The sequence below is a fragment of the Podarcis erhardii genome (assembly GCF_964252035.2).
Source record: "Podarcis erhardii genome assembly, chromosome: 13".
Classification (NCBI taxonomy): Eukaryota; Metazoa; Chordata; class Lepidosauria; order Squamata; family Lacertidae; genus Podarcis; species Podarcis erhardii.
Genome location: NC_138502.1, coordinates 40,604,768 through 40,621,630, shown reverse-complemented (window position 1 = coordinate 40,621,630; position 16,863 = coordinate 40,604,768). Strand labels below are relative to the sequence as shown.

Sequence of the window (16,863 nt, the reverse complement as noted above, 5' to 3'; positions counted from 1 at the left end):
TTCATTGAAAGGTTATTGTTTATTTTAAAATCAATTGTCACAAATTGTCTTCCAGCAAAAAACAAAAACAAAAAATCCTTCAGGTCCAACCACCGTTGTCTAAGATGGTTCCTAAAATGACCATCAATTTAAAAATCAAAACCTGTTTAATGTAGAAGGCAAGTGGTAGGGATTGAATCATTTTGTGCTTCCTCAAAACCCATGCCACAATGTGCTAATTGTCCAATTCCTGAACAAAAGGATTCGAGTATCTCATTTTTGTTGTGCCTGCGAACAATGCTTTGACTCTCCTGTCAAATCTTTTTCAGGAACAGGAAAGGCTTGGGGAGAAAGAAGTATATTTAACTTGTTCGGCCAACGTTTATCAGAGGCATGTTACATTCTAATTTGTGACGATTCCCTCTCCCAAGGATTTATAACCACACAACCCCTCTGGTAGCCCAGAGCTCTGTGGACACAAAACAGTAAATAACACCCCTCCCCTCCCCTCCAATGATAAATTATTATTATTATTGGAAATACATAGCTGCTTCTGCATGGGAGGTACATAGGGAAAGGGCACTTTCTTAATAGCAATACTCATTTATCTTTCTGTGGACTGTAAAAGGTTGCTGGGCTGCAGGTTTTGTGTTTTGAAGGTCAGACACCAAGCAGACAGTGCAGGAAAAGCGGACAAGCTTACACCATGTGAGATTGGGAGGGAAGACACAGAAAAGATCCTGTCCTTAGCCAGGTGAAAAAGCAGGATGAACATTCCTCCTTCATTGTTCATTAAAATCATAAATACAATTCCCCCCCCCCATCCCCCCTCGAGGTAGGTTGGTAAAATCACTTTTCTACATCTGCTTATGGCTTTGTGTGAGGGACTTAGAAGTGCCCATTGCACATTCAATGCCTCCAGCCAAAGCCACATGGTGCTGGAACCTGCGCAGGCAGAGATCTAGCCTATGCTGGTGAGACCACATGGTAAATTCCTGTATACCAGCCTTCCCCAAGTTGGTGCCCTCCAGATGTTTTGGACTATAATTCCCTCCAGTCTCAGCTGCTGATGGGAGTTTCAGTTCAAAACCTCTCCTGGTATGCCCCACGGAGGACCTTAAGGTCCATATATAGCAACACCCTAGAGGTCCCGGGCCCTAAAGAAGTTAGATTAGCCTCAACCAGAGCCAGGGCCTTTTCAACACTGGCTCTGGCCTGGTGGAACGCTCTGTCTCATGAGACCAGGGCCCTGCGGGATCTGATTTCTTTCTGCAGGGCCTGTAAGACAGAGTTGTTCCACCTGGCCTTTGGCTTAGAATCAGTTTGATTCCCTCCCTCTCTTTCTTTTTCCTTTCTCCTCCTGTGAAGAGGCTGCATCCTAATGTTTTAATGTTGTATTTTCATCTTTTTTTAAATTGTATTTTAATCAACTTGTTTTTATTATTGGTTGTTAGCCGCCCTGAGCCTGGTCTTGGCTGGAGAGGGCGGGGTATAAATAAAAAATTATTATTATTATTAAAACATCTGGAGGGCACCATATTGGCAAAATCCGGTGTAACCAAAGTCATGGTTAGGCGCCATTTTGCAACAGTGTTCCTCTAAGCCAGACAACCTGTGGCCACTCCCATCAGCCCCAGGCAAATGGTTGGGGAAGATGGCAGCTGTAGGGCGGTCCTACTAGCCCTACTCAAAGTAGACCCCCTTACGTTAATGGACATGAGCTTTCATTGCTTTCAGTGAGTGAAGTGGCGTAGCGTGGAGGGTGCAGGGGGGGCCGGCTGCACCGGGCACAACATCTGGGGGTTAGGGTTAGGGGGCGCAAATCCACGGGTTAGGGGGCGCAAATTACTTGCCTTGCCCCGGGTGCTGACAACCCATGCTACGCCACTGAGTGAGTGTGCTCTGTCTTTTATCAAATGCAATACAAGCAGCAACTGGAGGGCCACAGATTCTCTATCACCTGCCCCTTATGAATTCCTGAATGCTGGATTTAGCAAAAAAACAAGATACTCCCCACCCCCCAACCACTCCCAATTCTTCAGTAGATTGTAGACTAGTCCTGGCTGTGCCAGCCACTCATGTATCACAGTTTTAACAGCATCTCTTATTCCCGTGGGAAGTACAGCCTGGTAGAATGGCACGCCATGGAATCCAGTATTTTCCCAGGACAAGGCAACCTTAAACCCTCATAGCTCAGAGAACCTGGGCCCATGGCGGGGCGTTTATGTGCACTCAGACGTTTCAGTTATTCATGTACCAACAGCAGTGCCCAAACCAGGAGGGCAGGATAGAAAAGGCAGCAAGCCTTCCAGCACACGGTGCTTTTCACTGAAAATGGGGAAGAATTAGACCTCATTGTTACCAGCCTGAGACTCGGCCACTTATTTGTGCTGTTGAGCAGTGTGACAGATGAGTGGCGCAACATTGGAGCAGGAAGTTCACAAATCTAAGCCGCAGAACTTTTCCCAAATGGCAGAAACTAGCCTTCTCAATCACCGTTGGTGCTAAAAGCACAAGCTCTTTGCTGTCAATATTGGCACTAGACATGCAGACTGAATCCTCTTGACTGAACCAGAAAGTTTGCCAATGAAAACTCTCATACGGATATTGTTTCTTGTGCAACGTCGGAAGTTGTGTGTGCCCTACATGTGCTTTGTTCTATGACACAAAGAAACACAAGCACACACACCTGCCATCATGTGGACATATGGAAATAAGCTTCAATCAGTGGTAGATGTTCCCAGGGATCTATTTTTTTGCAGAGGTAGAACATGTATAGGAAGCACACTGCGGGTGGACAAAGTTGCATACTACAAACAGGGCAATCTCAATAAACCAGTCTTGGCTGTCAAGTGCAATCAACTCTTCCTTTTCCATCTTAGGGAGGAAAACGGAACACAAACTTGCAAATCTCAGGAGGAGCGTTAAGTTACCCTCACACTTGGCTAAAATTACACACATGCACCGGAATGAGCAGAAGATGCACTGCTGTTAACCCTACAACACTGAACCCAACATTATTCCCATAAACACTTGTGACCTGCATCATAGGATAGCATCTTGCAATTTTCCGTGTTGCGCATGGGCAGAGACAGGTGGTGTGTGGAACACGGTCTAGAGTTTGGGTGATTGATGCCCTCGGAATGGATTTCTAGCCCTATTCAAACCCACCATCTGGACATGCTTTTTTAAACAAAAGCAAGTTTGCTCAAAGGAGCTGAAGATTCACAGGACAATTGTAGCAAGACAATCCCTGTAATTCCTTAGCAAAAAGCCAGGATGCTTGAAAACATTACAGTGTGCACTTGGCCACAGAAGCCTCCCTCCCATTCCACCCCCCCCCCCAAATTTTGTCCACACTACATCCTTCAGCGAAAAATATTCCGGATGGGAGTTGAAGATCACTAACCCAAGATCACGAACCTTTCGCGTCCAGCAGGGTTTCACATCCCTGACCCGCAACGTTCAAGAGAGGCAACCATGGACATTCTGAATCCTACATTGACAGTTTTATTGCTAGTCGTTTCTCTCCCTCCCTCCCATATCTTCACTGTCTCTAGTCTTGGCACTGCCCAGCAACACCGTCGTCCCCACAGCGATGGGACCTGCCCCTTTGCGTGGCAGCTGCTCCTTCATTCAACCAGGCTCCTCACTCCGCTGGGAAAGCCTAGCTCTCGGGGAAGATGTAGCTGTATTGGCTAAGGATTTGCTCCACAATCTGGTTCTGGAAAACCATGTACATAGTCATGTTTCCTTCTTCGGCCTCTGGCTTCAGCAACGTTGGCCCAAAGACAATCGCGACGCTCTGAACAGACATGCGGTTCTCCTCCCGGAACTCTATAACCCTGCAGGGAAGAGAGGAAGGATTCCATGAAGGGGGAAAAGGGACAGTGAGATGCAGCAGCTAGAGATGTATCTCGTCTGGGCATCCTCGCTTGGTGGTGGCATCTTATTGTAGTTCACCTTCATCTGCGCTGCACATGTAAAGCAGTATCATGGCGCTTTAAAAAGTCATGGATTCGCCCAAAGAATCCTGGGAACTGTATTTTGTTACGGGTTCCGAGAGTCATTAGGAGACCCCTGGTCCCTCCAGGGGTGATTTAGCAAATAATCCCTCTTTCTTGGGAACTTTGGAAAGTGTAGCTCTATGAGGAGAATTGGAGGTTCTCCTCTCAGCACCCTCAACAGACAACAGTTCCCAGGATTATTTGGGGTTTTAAAGTGGTATAGGTAAAGGTAAAGGGACCCCTGACCATTAGGTCCAGTCGTGGCCGACTCTGGGGTTGCGACGCTCATCTCGCTTTATTGGCCCAGGGAGCCAGCGTACAGCTTCCGGGTCATGTGGTCAGCATGACTAAGCCGCTTCTGGCGAACCAGAGCAGTGCACGGAAACACCGTTTACCTTCCCGCCGGAGCGGTACCTATTTATCTACTTGCACTTTGACGTGCTTTCGAACTGCTAGGTGGGCAGGAGCTGGGACCGAACAACGGGAGCTCACCCCATCGCGGGGATTCGAACAGCTGACCTTCTGGTCGGCAAGTCCTAGGCTCTGTGGTTTAACCCACAGCGCCACCCGCGTACCTTAAAGTGGTATATAAGGGAGCTTTAAATGTCTAGTGCGGATGTGGTTCAAGTGTCTTCTAACACAGGTTAAAAGACACTTGCTACCATGTGCAAATCCCTCTTCCACCCACCATATGGTATCGTCAAATACTAATGCTTTCCAACAGTGAAAAAACCGAAAGAATCACCCACAGAACGTTGACCATCAATTCAAAGCAGTGCAGCTAGAAGAAAATTCCTCTATAAACCACCCAGGGGAAACGTCTGAAAGGTGGAGTAAAAAATATAATAAATAAGTTTGGGTTGTCTGGAGGTGTGGACAGGGTTAGAGTCCTGTTTACAGACAGAAGCCTAGGGACAGGAGAGTCAGCATGCTGGCGACAGGTGTGGAGATGCAAAAGGCTGGACGACAGCAAGACAAACACAGGGACTCGAGGCGCTGGGCTGCAGAGTTCGCACTCAACACCCTTACGCCAGCCCGGAGTACCAGGAGATGCAGCTGCTCACCTGCAGAGATGCTGGAAAAGTACCCTCATGGTATTGTGGTTAGCAGGAGGTAGAGAATTCACCAGCTCCCGTAAGCGGTAGCTGCGCTTCGAGGGCTCTGTAATTTCTGCAATGCCAAACAGAGGAAGAGATCTCATTCAGTGCATCCCTGCCCCCTATAGAGATACAGTGATACCTCTGGTTACATACTTCACTTCCTGAGAGAAGTGAAGCTACAGGGAAGCAGGCAGAGGGCCTTCTCAGTGGTGGCACTCGCCCTGTGGAACACCCTCCCATCAGATGTCAAGGAAATAAACAACTATCTGACTTTTAGAAGTCATCTGAAGGCAGCCATGTTTAAGGAATTTTTTAATGTTTGATGTTTTATTGTATTTTTAATACTGTACAGTGGGGTACCTCGGGTTACATACGCTTCAGGTTACAGACGCTTCAGGTTACAGATGCTTCAGGTTACAAACTCCACTAACCCAGAAATAGTACCTCGGGTTAAGAACTTTGCTTCAGGATGAGAACAGAAATCGTGCTCTGGCGACGCAGCAGCAGCAGCAGGAGGAGGCCCCGTTAGCTAAAGTGGTGCTTCAGCTTAAGAACCGTTTCAGGCTAAGAACGGACCCCCCCGGAACGAATTAAGTACTTAACCCGAGGTACCACTGTACAAATAAATGTAGAAGCCTGCACTGCTGCTATAGTCCTCCCTCCATCTTCCCTGCCACCCAATACTTGGGGCCGCTGCAAAGGGGCACGGGAAAGATAACTGCAACCTTTTGGAGACATTGGAAGTGTGCGTCTTAGGGCTCAATCTTGATATTGCAACTTGCTGCTGGAAGTGGGCAAAAACCAGCAGTGCGTCTACTAGTTTCTCTCCTTTCGCTGCAGTGTCTAGTATGGGAAATACCTGACATGACATACCATCGTGTCAAGCATTTCTTTGCCACGCTGCAGCAGTCAAAATACGGAGCAGGGCAAGTCTGTGTGTACGATACCACGTCAGACATCTCCCTCACTAGATGTTGGGAAGAGAGGTGAGAAACGACGACAAGGCACACACGGCTGCTTTTCTTCAGCAGCCGGCATTTATCACAACACCTAGCTGTGTGTCAGATGGACCAGCTCCTCTGATTTCTACAAAAGTCATGTTATCTCCCGCTTGGACTACTGCAATGCGCTCTACGTGGGGCTACCTTTGAAGGTGACCCAGAAACTACAACTAATCCAGAATGCAGCAGCTAGACTGGTGACTGGGAGCGGCCAACAAGACCATATAACACCGGTCCTGAAAGACCTATATTGGCTCCCAGTACATTTCCAAGCACAATTCAAAGTGTTGGTGCTGACCTTTAAAGCCTTTAAAGGCCTTGGCCCAGTATACCTGAAGGAGCGTCTCCACCCCCATTGCTCAGCCCCGACACTGAGGTTCAGCTCCGAAGGCCTTCTGACGGTTCCCTCACCACAAGAAATGAGGTTACAGGGAACCAGGCAGAGGGCCTTCTTGGTAGTGGTGCCCGTCCTGTGGAATGCCCTCCCATGAGATGTTAAGGAAATAAACAACTACTGTGTCTGACTTTTAGAAGACATCTGAAGGCAGCCCTGTTTAGGGAAGTTTTTAATGTTTGATGTTTTATTGAGTTTTTAATATTCTGTTGGGAGTCTCCAAGAGTGGTTGGGGAGGCCCATCCAGATAGGGGTGTAAATAATAATAATAATAATAAGAAGAAGAAGAAGAAGAAGAAGAAGAAGATATTATTATTATTATTATCTTCTCAGGAGGATGCTATGTTTTGGGGGCAGAGGAGGCTAGCTGATGGTGATCGGATCCCAAACAGGGTTTACTATGCTCTTTAATACAGGGTTGTTTTTAAATCACAAATTTCTGGAGAGTGTGTGTGTGTGTGTGTGTGGAATCCAGAGACTCTATCATGGAGGGTAGGCTTTAACCCTTTATTGCCTGTTGTGATCACAAATCCAGGCCAGCCCTCCCAATTAAAAATTGCAATGGAAAAACTACTGTCATAAAAACTTGTTTCCCCTATGCAAATTGCAGTCACAGCCTCCCCAAACTGGACTGGGACCATAGCAGGGGGGGAAAGGGTTAAGGTGCCTACTCTGCACACTAGGGTCCTGATCTGGATCTGGCCCTCCTCCACTTTGTGGAAAAACAAACCTGTGCTTAAGGCACAGATTCTTAGCCGAATGTGACTCCCCCTGCGGCTCAAAGGCCTCAAGAGAAGCAGGCCTCTAAGAAGCAGCAGCAGGGCATAATCTGAGTTCTCTTCCTGCTCTTGTCTTTTCGAAAGCACTTACTAAACAGAGAACCGCTCCCACAGATGCACCTTTAAGTAATATTGCAAGGACCAAAAGATGCTCTGATGCTTGCACTCAGCTTCCCCCTTCCCCTTCGCAAAGCAACGTCTCTTACTGATGGCTGCAATGAATCTGTCAAAATGGCTGAAGGGGAAGAGCGGCTCTGGCAACTCGCGGAAGAAGAGTTTGAGGGCCCCGGTGATGACGTGGACATCGTCCCAACGGCCGTCGTCGAGATCCAAGCGCTCATCTGCAAAAGCGACGGCAGGGAAACAGGTTAAGCCGTATCCTAGGGCTGCTGAATTAAGGAGCCAATATTACTTTTGTCCAGAATGTTTGGGCTTGACTGCAGCACAGCAAGGGCCACTCCTGCACTAATCTAAAATATGAGGATGAATGCATGGCGGGCAGCAATCTTGGACGGCTTTGGTGCGTAGTGGTTGCGGAGCTTCTCTTGAATCGTGTCTCATGGTGTTGCCTGGACTGCTTCAGGTGCAAGCAATGCTCAGGCCGTCTCAAACACCTCAGGCCCACAGAGGCTGAGGAATAGGCCCCGCTTACGCTCCTGTGATACTTCCGTCAGCTCGTTGGCTTGGAGGTAGCAGTTGAACGGAGTGAGGTAGGAGTCCCATGATTCAGAGGCTGGGGCAAACGGCGGTAGAGGCACAAGTAAAGCCATGGTTCCGATGCCAGCATGAAGGGCGATGGATGGAACACCGTGCTCTAGCCAGAACAGTCAGCTCTGAATTGGTTCTGCTCCGTGATTTCCCTCAGTGTTTCAGCTCAGTGATTCAGCTCAGAGAGTGGCCGTATCTGGCTGTGCTCTGATGTCCATCGATCCCACCTTCGTCGCCAGTGTTAATTTGTGGGTGAACATATCAGACAACACAGCAATTCTTTAAACAGCTCTTGTTTATTCACAGGCCAGAACAGAACTGAACTGAAGGGTTCCGCCAGCCTGCTTATATAGAGCTCCAGAACAACGTAAATGTAACAACTTTCTGTAACTATCCAATCACTGAACGTCACTTTCGATCCCTTATTTGCATATGTGCACCTGAACTATCTACAGTATCCCCCTGCTGGCCCAGGGTGAGAACTTCAGTACATAACACCTTTGGTCACAACACAGAGCGGCTGTGGAAGGAGTCCAGCTTCAGTTCCACCACTTGGGCAACTCTGATTGGCTGTGAACATGGGAAAGCAGCAGGTCTAGAAACAACTCTATGATTCTATAATAGAATCTATAATAGAATCATAGAATTGTAGAGCTTTTGACAACTAAGATGTATATATTTTAGGACCCACCTTATTTCAGGTATTGTAAATTGTTTTAAGCTGTTTTAAACTCTGGGGCCTTAGGATAAAAGGAGGACAACAACAACAACAACAACAACAACAACAACAGTTACTCATTCATTTTTTTCTATCACAGTACGAGTGTGTGTGGGGATCTTATGAATTTTGTGCTTTTATGCTGTGAACTGCCCTCAGATCTTTGCATGTAGAGCAGTATACAAATGTAATTAATAAGGTAAAAGGTAAAGGAGCCCTAGACGGTTAAGTCCAGTCAAAGGCGACTATGGGGTTGTGGTGCTCATCTCGCTTTCGGGCTGAGGGAGCCGGCGTTTGTCCACAGACAACTTTCTGGGTCATGTGGCCAGCATGACTAAACTGCTTCTGGTGCAATGGGACACCGTGAAGGAAGCCAGAGCACACGGAAACACCGTTTACCTTCCCGCCACAGCGGTACCTATTTATCTACTTGTACTGGTGTGCTTTTGAACTGCTAGGTTGGCAGGAGCTGGAAGAGCGCAACGGGAGCTCACCTTGCCGTGGGGATTCGAACCGCCGACCTTCTGATCGGCAAGCCCAAGAGGCTCAGTGGTTTAGAATAACAATACTAATAATCCACATAAATATTCAACCAATACCCTTTCTAGAGCGCTCTCTCTCTCCACACACACACACACACACACACACACACACAATGCTAGAGATTAAACTTAGCACCTTCTGCACACAAGGGGAACATTATACTACTAAGCTTTGTCCCCTGCCAAGCTGAATCTATGGAGTCCCTTACCATGGTCCACCTTGTAGCGCAGTTTCTGTATCGTCGCCAGATTCCCACTTATCCGGTAGAGTCCATCAATATCCAAACCTGCGGGATGAGAAATTATGGCTCTTATACTAAAGGCCCACGAGACCAAAAGAATTGCCATGAACAATAAGTCTGAGCCTGAGAAGGTATCGTGCAAATTACGGGTATTTGCATGCATCTCTCTTCCTTTGCACAATATATTTTGCTTCAGTGGGAAGCGACAAGGAGTTAAGCACCTCTGGAAGTCCTGCTGCTCAGCTCCTTTCCGAGATGTCACCGGGCCCACATGTTTCGACACTTATCTTGACTGCCACAAGGATTAGGTTAGTGGTGGCTTGTGCCCTTTTTGGACTGGTGGGGCGAATGGAAGGGAGCACAAACAGTAGGTGGAGCTGCAGGCAATAATATGCGGAGTGAACTCTCTTCAAGTCCTGTCGGCCATCTAAATCTCTGCCGAGTTCCTCAAGGGCAGGGGTCCCCAAACTAAGGCCCGTGGGATGGATAAGGCCCGAGGGACTCGTTTATCCAGCCCGTGGTGACCCCTGCTGCCCACTGCCGCCACCCGCTCTTACCGGCACCGCGCTGCGCGGCTGCCCACTTCTGGGTTGGAGGAGCACTGGAAATAGCTTGTGCACATGCGCAAGCATTATTTGCACATGTGCAAGTTTTATTTGCACATGTGCAAGCGTTATTTCCGGTGCACATCCGGGTCGGAGGCCCGTGCACATGTGCACAAGCTATTTCCAGTGCTCCTCCGACCCGGAAGTGCGCCGGAAATAGCGTGTGCGCATGTGTATGGGCACGCGCTTCCCCGCCCTCCAGCCTGCCGCGCAATCGGCACTGGAGACACGGTAAGTTTGCTGACCACTGCTCAAGGGCAACACCGAGACTAAGATGGAGGAAGCCAATAAGTAATGTTACCATCAGTCCAGAGGGGTAAGCAAGAAGGGCAGGCAGGTGGGGGGTGGCCAAGGGCAGACAGAGATTGGTGGCGCCGTCCCCCATGGGCCTCAACAGAGCAGCTTTCACTGGATTAGTAGGAGGAGGAAGAGGGAGAGGAAGCGGAGGAGGAGGAGGAGGAGGAAGAAGAAGAAGAAGAAGAAGCAGCAGCAGCAGCAGCAGCAGCAGCAGCAGGAGGAGGAGGAACTCTCAAGACTTCCCACGACTCAGCAAAACCAGATAATATGAATGGCACAAAACAGAAGTTTTGCAAGTTTTGCTGAAGTTGTACAATGCGTGCAAGCCACAAAACTGGGGGTAGTAGGCGCATAATTTCAATTTATTTGGGGGCATAGAACTGTGTACCTCTCTTCTCCACAGTGCAGATGCATTGCCTCACAAACTGAGGCACAGTACTCTTCTCACGGTCGCACAAAACTTGCAGAGGGCATCCAAACACCTGATCTGGATTAAAGAAGCAAACAACCCCACGAGAAATCAGGTTAGAAACACGATCCAAAATATCCTTTCTATTTATATCTCATTGCCATCCTTGAAACTTGTGGCAAAAGTAAGACAGCTATAAACAAATCAAAGCCTCCTTAACTTACACCAGTGTTTCCCAACCTTTTTTGGGCAAAGGCACACTTGTTTCATGAAAAAAATCTCGAGGCACACCACCATTAGAAAATGTTTAAAAAATTAACTCTGTGCCTATATTGACTATATATAAAGTAACTCTCTTTAATAGGAATCAAATAAACACAAAGAAAGTATTTTATAATTACTTTATTATGAAATAGTAAGTACCGTATTTTTCGTCCCATAGGACGCTCCGTCCCATAGGACGCACCTACTTTTTTGAGGGGGGAAATAAAGGAAAATTTTTTCCCTTTATTTCCCCCCCAAAAAACCAGGTCGGGGAACAGTGGGATGGCGGTGCTGCGCCTCCCCGCTGTCCCCCGAGCTTGTGGGGCTGGCCCATGTCTGCCTGGCGCGAGGGGCGCTCTGCTTCAGGGCGCCCCGCGCGTCCGGCGGCAGGCTACAGTCCGCAGCATGGGGAACCCTCTGTTTCAGGGCGCCCCATGCGCCCCCCGGGTGTGCAAGGCTTGCCAACACGAGCGCGGAGCACGGGGCGTCCTCCGAAGGGCGCCCCGTGCTCCGCGCTGCCAGCTGCCGCCCGCAAGCCTTGCGCTCCTGGGGGGAGATCCCCCGGGTGCGCAAGGCTGGCCGACACCAGCGCGGAGCACGGGGCGTCCTCTGGAGGGCGCCCCGTGCTCCGCGCTGCAGGCTGCTGCCCGCAAGCCTTGCGCTCCCGGGGGGAGATCCCCCGGGTGCGCAAGGCTGGCCGACACCAGCGCGGAGCACGGGGCGTCCTCCGGAGGGCGCCCCGTGCTCCGCGCTGCAGGCTGCTGCCCGCAAGCCTTGCGCTCCCGGGGGGAGATCCCCCGGGTGCACAAGGCTTGCGGACACCTGCGTGGAGCACGGGGCGTCCTCCGGAGGGCGCCCCGTGCTCCGCGCTGCAGGCTGCTGCCCGCAAGCCTTGCGCTCCCGGGGGGAGATCCCCCGGGTGCGCAAGGCTTGCGGACACCAGCACGGAGCACGGGGCGTCCTCCGGAGGGCGCCCCGTGCTCCGCGCTGCAGGCTGCTGCCCGCAAGCCTTGCGCTCCCGGGGGGAGATCCCCCGGGTGCGCAAGGCTTGCAGACACCTGCGTGGAGCACGGGGCGTCCTCCAGAGGGCGCCCCGTGCTCCGCGCTGCAGGCTGCTGCCCGCAAGCCTTGCGCTCCCGGGGGGAGATCCCCCGGGTGCGCAAGGCTTGCGGACACCTGCGTGGAGCACGGGGCGATGGGATGTGGGAGGGAGCTCGCTCCCCGCCCCGCGTGTGCTCGCCGCCGCCGCCCCGCCTCTCGCCACCCGACTCGCCCGCCTCCCTCCCACGGCACACCAGCCGACGTCCCGCGGCACACTAGTGTGCCGCGGAACACCGGTTGGGAAACACTGACTTACACGCAGGCTGGGGACACGCTATACATTAATGGCACATGGTTTCCCTCGAAGAATGCTAGAAAGTGTAGTTTCTTAAGGCTGCTGGGAACTGTAGCTCTGCGAAGGGCAAACTACGGTTCTCAGGACTCTCTGAGGGAAGCAGTGTGTTTCAAATGTGTTCTAAATGTATGGCGTGTACACTACCTCAACTGAACAGCTGCAATACAAAGGCTGAAACCTCTGTAAATTGGCCTTGGCTGATCAGCATAGTTTGAAAGCCATTTTTTTTTTAATGGACTCTTAGATCTTCCAGGAACATACCTTTGATGTAGCCTCGTTCCCGCAGGGACTGAAGGGTTGGCCGCCTCTGCAGAAACCTCAGGAGTTTGTTGCGAACTTTGCTGGAATCACTGTCCGAGTTGAGAGAGGTGGATGAATGCCAGGAGGCTGCAGAGGGGAGAATTTGGCATTTTAGTACAGGAGATTTATTTTCTGCTGAAGGCTGAGCCTGCCCACATGCTTCAGAGAAGAGGTACGTACAAGAGGAAATGCATGCTTCTCTTCTAAGACAGTTTCAAGGGCCTGTTCACACATGCAGAGCCATAGCTAGGTGGATATTGCGCCCCTGGCAGAACCATCCAGATTGCGCCCCCCTAAAGGTAAAGGGACCCCCGACCATTAGGTCCAGTCGTGACCGACTCTGGGGTTGTGGTGCTCATTTCGCTTTATTGGCTGAGGGAGCCGGCGTACAGCTTCCAGGTCATGTGGCCGGCATGTGGCGAACCAGAGCAGGGCACGGAAACGCCGTTTACCTTCCCGCCGGAGCGGTACCTATTTATCTACTTGCACCTTGACGTGCTTTCGAACTGCTAGGTTGGGAGGAGCAGGGACCAAGCGACGGGAGCTCACCCTGTCGCGGGGATTCAAACCGCCGACCTTCTGATCGGCTCTGTGGTTTAACCCACAACGCCACCCGCATTCCTAGTCACCAACAAATCAGCTCTTCTTTTTGCCTCTCCTCCACCCCCCCTCCACCCATTCAATTCACCCTCCATTTAAAACCTTTACTTATGAGGCAATAATCAATATTTTTATTTATGGACATATTTTAAAGCTGGTTTTGTACATGTCCCTCGCCTGTGCCCCTGGAGGAGGCCCACCTCACCACCCCCTAGCAGCGGCCCTGCACATATGCCCCTCAACGTGCTATTTGCCTTGTCCAGAATCTTTGAGGCAGGTGTGTGATCTCTGTTAGCTAGAATGAATATCCAGACTGTGCTCAGGTGAGGAGCAAGCAAAGGCAAAGGGTGGAGACAGAGACGCCATGCTGAACGGTCACTCCCAACAGGCACAAGACAAACTTCCAAGTACAGTGGTACCTCGGGTTAAGAACTTAATTTGTTCTGGAGGTCCGTTCTTAACCTTAAACTGTTCTTAACCTGAGGTACCACTTTAGCTAATGGGGCCTCCTGCTGCCACCGCGCTGCCGCCGCACGATTTCTGTTCTCATCCTGAAGCAAGGTTCTTAACCCGAGGTACTATTTCTGGGTTAGTGGAGTCTGTAACCTGAAGCATCTGTAACCCGAGGTACCACTGTAACAGACGTGCAAAAACAAGCTCCTGCCTCACTGGGGGGTGTATATGGATGGATTTTTACTTGTCGGAAGGATAAAAAGAAGGGGAGGGGAGAATAATGTATAATGCCTTGAGCTGCTTTTTTTTTGGGGGGGGGAAATGTGATATGAATGTAAATTAATAATAATAATAATAATAATAATAATAATACTGTAATAGACAAATATAAACTGTTTGAACTATTTGTCAAGGAAAATTTTGTTCCAAAAATCCATTTCTGTGTTTGAAACCAAAAATTTGCACTGAATATTAACACCGACCTGGGCTTTTCTTCTCGCCCTCTTTCTCTCTGTTGCTTCCTAGCTGTTCCTTCGATTTCAAATCGGATGAATTCTCCTCATTGTCTTCCGGAGGGAAATCTGTAGGCTGAAAGAAATACAAGGGTCACCTTTGTCGGTACCTCTGAAGAGAACACGACATTTTACGGTGTGTTTGCAGCTGATTGAATTCCCCATTTCATTTGCATTGTCCACACCGCTCTCAACGCTTGTCCCCTGCAAAATATGGGGGTTGCCCGATATGGGGATCATCCAGTAAACTGGGGGGAAATTGGGCTCCAAAACAATCCAGTCAGGGTCACAGACAATTGGTTCAGTGTTTTGGGGTAGGTGGAACCATCGCCACTTTCTGCAACTCTCCGTTCCACAGCTACTACAGTGGTACCTTGGGTTAAGTACTTAATTTGTTCTGGAGGTCTGTTCTTAACCTGAAACTGTTCTTAACCTGAAGCACCACTTTAGCTAATGGGGCCTCCTGCTGCCGCCGCGCTGCCGCCGCATGATTTCTGTTCTCATCCTGAAGCAAAGTTCTTAACCTGAAGCACTATTTCTGGGTTAACAGAGTCTGTAACCTGAAGCGTATGTAACCCGAGGTACCACTGTACTTCCTGAATGCCTTCATTTCTTCTCTAGCAATGCTCCTGACTATTTCATGCACATTCCTAAACTATACAGTTCCTCCTTTGATCCCTCACATTTGCACAAAACCAGAAAACTGTAGAGGCAGCCAGTTCCACCCAACATTGGGGGGCCCCCATCAACACGTGTTGCAAGGCCCGCCACTGCTGTGAGGCCCACCGCCATTGCAAGGCCCGACAAGGCCTGTCGCCACAAGATCTGGCCCCTCAATATTTTGGGGGGGGGAGGCTCAGTCTCGTCCAAACAGACTTTTTTTTGGGGGGGGGGTAACTAAAGACATTGCCGTCCTATAGAGTCTATGCAAGCAAACCATGTTAAATACATTGGTACCTCTGGTTGCGAATGGGATCCGTTCCAGAGCTTCGGTCGGATCTCGAGGAATTCGCAACCAGAGGTATTGTTTCTGTGCATGTATGCGGCATGATTTAGCGCTTCTACACATGGTGCGATTTAGCGCTTTTGTGCATGCAGTGAAACCCGGAAAAATACTTCAGGGTTTGCTGCATTCGCATCCTGAAAGATATGCAACCAGTGTGTGCTTATCCAGAGGTACCACTGCAGTCCATGTGGTTTGCTTGTGCAGTTTTCTCATTTTGTGCAAATCTGAGGGAACAAAATGAGGGAGATGTACCTGATATTGCACAGCTATCTGTGCACAGCCTCTGCTGGTACTTAAGCAGTACAGTGGTGCCTCGCAAGACGAAATTAATTCGTTCCGCAAGTCTCTTCATTTTGCGGTTTTTCCGTCTTGTGAAGCACGCCTATTAGCGGCTTAGCGCTATTAGCGGCTTAGCGGCTATTAGTGGCTATTAGCGGCTTAGAAAAAGGGGGGGGGGACTCGCAAGACTCGCAAGACGTTTTCTTGCAAAGCACCTCAAAAGATGGAAAACTCTTTCGTCTAGCGAGTTTTTCGTCTTGTGAGGCATTCGTCTTGCGGGGCACCACTGTATAACAGAACACCTACTGGCATGAATGGAAAAGACCCAAGTTGCTCCTCATATATACATTCAAATAGGTGCAAGTGTGGACCAATCTGGTCTAATTCAAATGGGGGTGGAAGGTGAACAAACAGCTTCACAATGCTCAAATGTGTACAACTCCTAAGTGTAACTGGGTGTGTGCAGGTCTTCTCAAGGATGCCATTTTCCTCCCATTCCTCTGGCTAGCAGAATAAAATATCTCTCATGAATTGGCTGCCAATTGATGGAAGCTTCCTGACTGAATTCTTGTGAAAATGAAACAATAAAGAAATGGTAAAGGCCTTCAAATAACACAGGATATGCAAACTAGGGGTGCTCAGGGATTTCATTACGTCCACATTCCTAAGTGAACCAATCTAATTGCCCTTACTGAATAAACACGTAGTTAGCAACGTCGTTATTATAATGGCACACGTTTTATGTTTAAAATGTGTACCCAACATGCAAATTTTTGTAGGTTGCTTTTAAAAAATAAAATTGCAGGATGATGCAGAAACAGGAAGGAAATGACTTATGAATAAACAAACCAGAAGCGGACTGAGCTGTCCTTCCCCAACGCACAAACTAGTTTTAAAAAAATTACACAGTATATTTAGTAACACATAGAAGCCGATCAAGACAGAAAATCAAATGGTAAAAAAGAAAACAGAATACGTAATACACTAATCATTTAATGCCCCTTAATTAGCAACATGGGGCGGAAATTTTCTACAATGGAAACTTTCCAGTGTGCGTCCTCTCTTTTTAAATGTAGTTTTATTGAAGACTATTCAATGAAATTTTCCACTGTTGCATTTGTTTCCATTTTCCGAATATGTGTTTCACAAATTTAATTAGCAATACAACACATGGATACAATGCCAATGAAACTTGGCAATTTCAAAGTTGTAAATCAAGCCTTAAAAAATAAAATGTAAGAGAACTGAGTGCCACTGAGGTGTCATGTCTTA

The 16,863-nt window shown here is 48.9% G+C and overlaps 1 protein-coding gene across 5 annotated transcripts in view; it reads right to left on the bottom strand.

The window, feature by feature from the left end:
* Positions 1-16,863, bottom strand: part of ARHGAP27 (Rho GTPase activating protein 27) — a 68,608-nt gene continuing 51,745 nt past the window's right edge. For all 5 annotated transcript variants that reach the window (XM_081837714.1, XM_081837712.1, XM_081837713.1 and 2 more), the window contains 7 exons: positions 14,277-14,382; positions 12,703-12,828; positions 10,761-10,859; positions 9,438-9,515; positions 7,467-7,601; positions 5,051-5,156; positions 1-3,824 (listed from right to left, as the gene is read on the bottom strand). In XM_081837714.1, the coding sequence (XP_081693840.1) occupies positions 3,647-3,824; positions 5,051-5,156; positions 7,467-7,601; positions 9,438-9,515; positions 10,761-10,859; positions 12,703-12,828; positions 14,277-14,382 (828 nt within the window). In that variant the 3' untranslated portion in view covers positions 1-3,646. The remainder of the gene's footprint in view (positions 3,825-5,050; positions 5,157-7,466; positions 7,602-9,437; positions 9,516-10,760; positions 10,860-12,702; positions 12,829-14,276; positions 14,383-16,863) is intronic.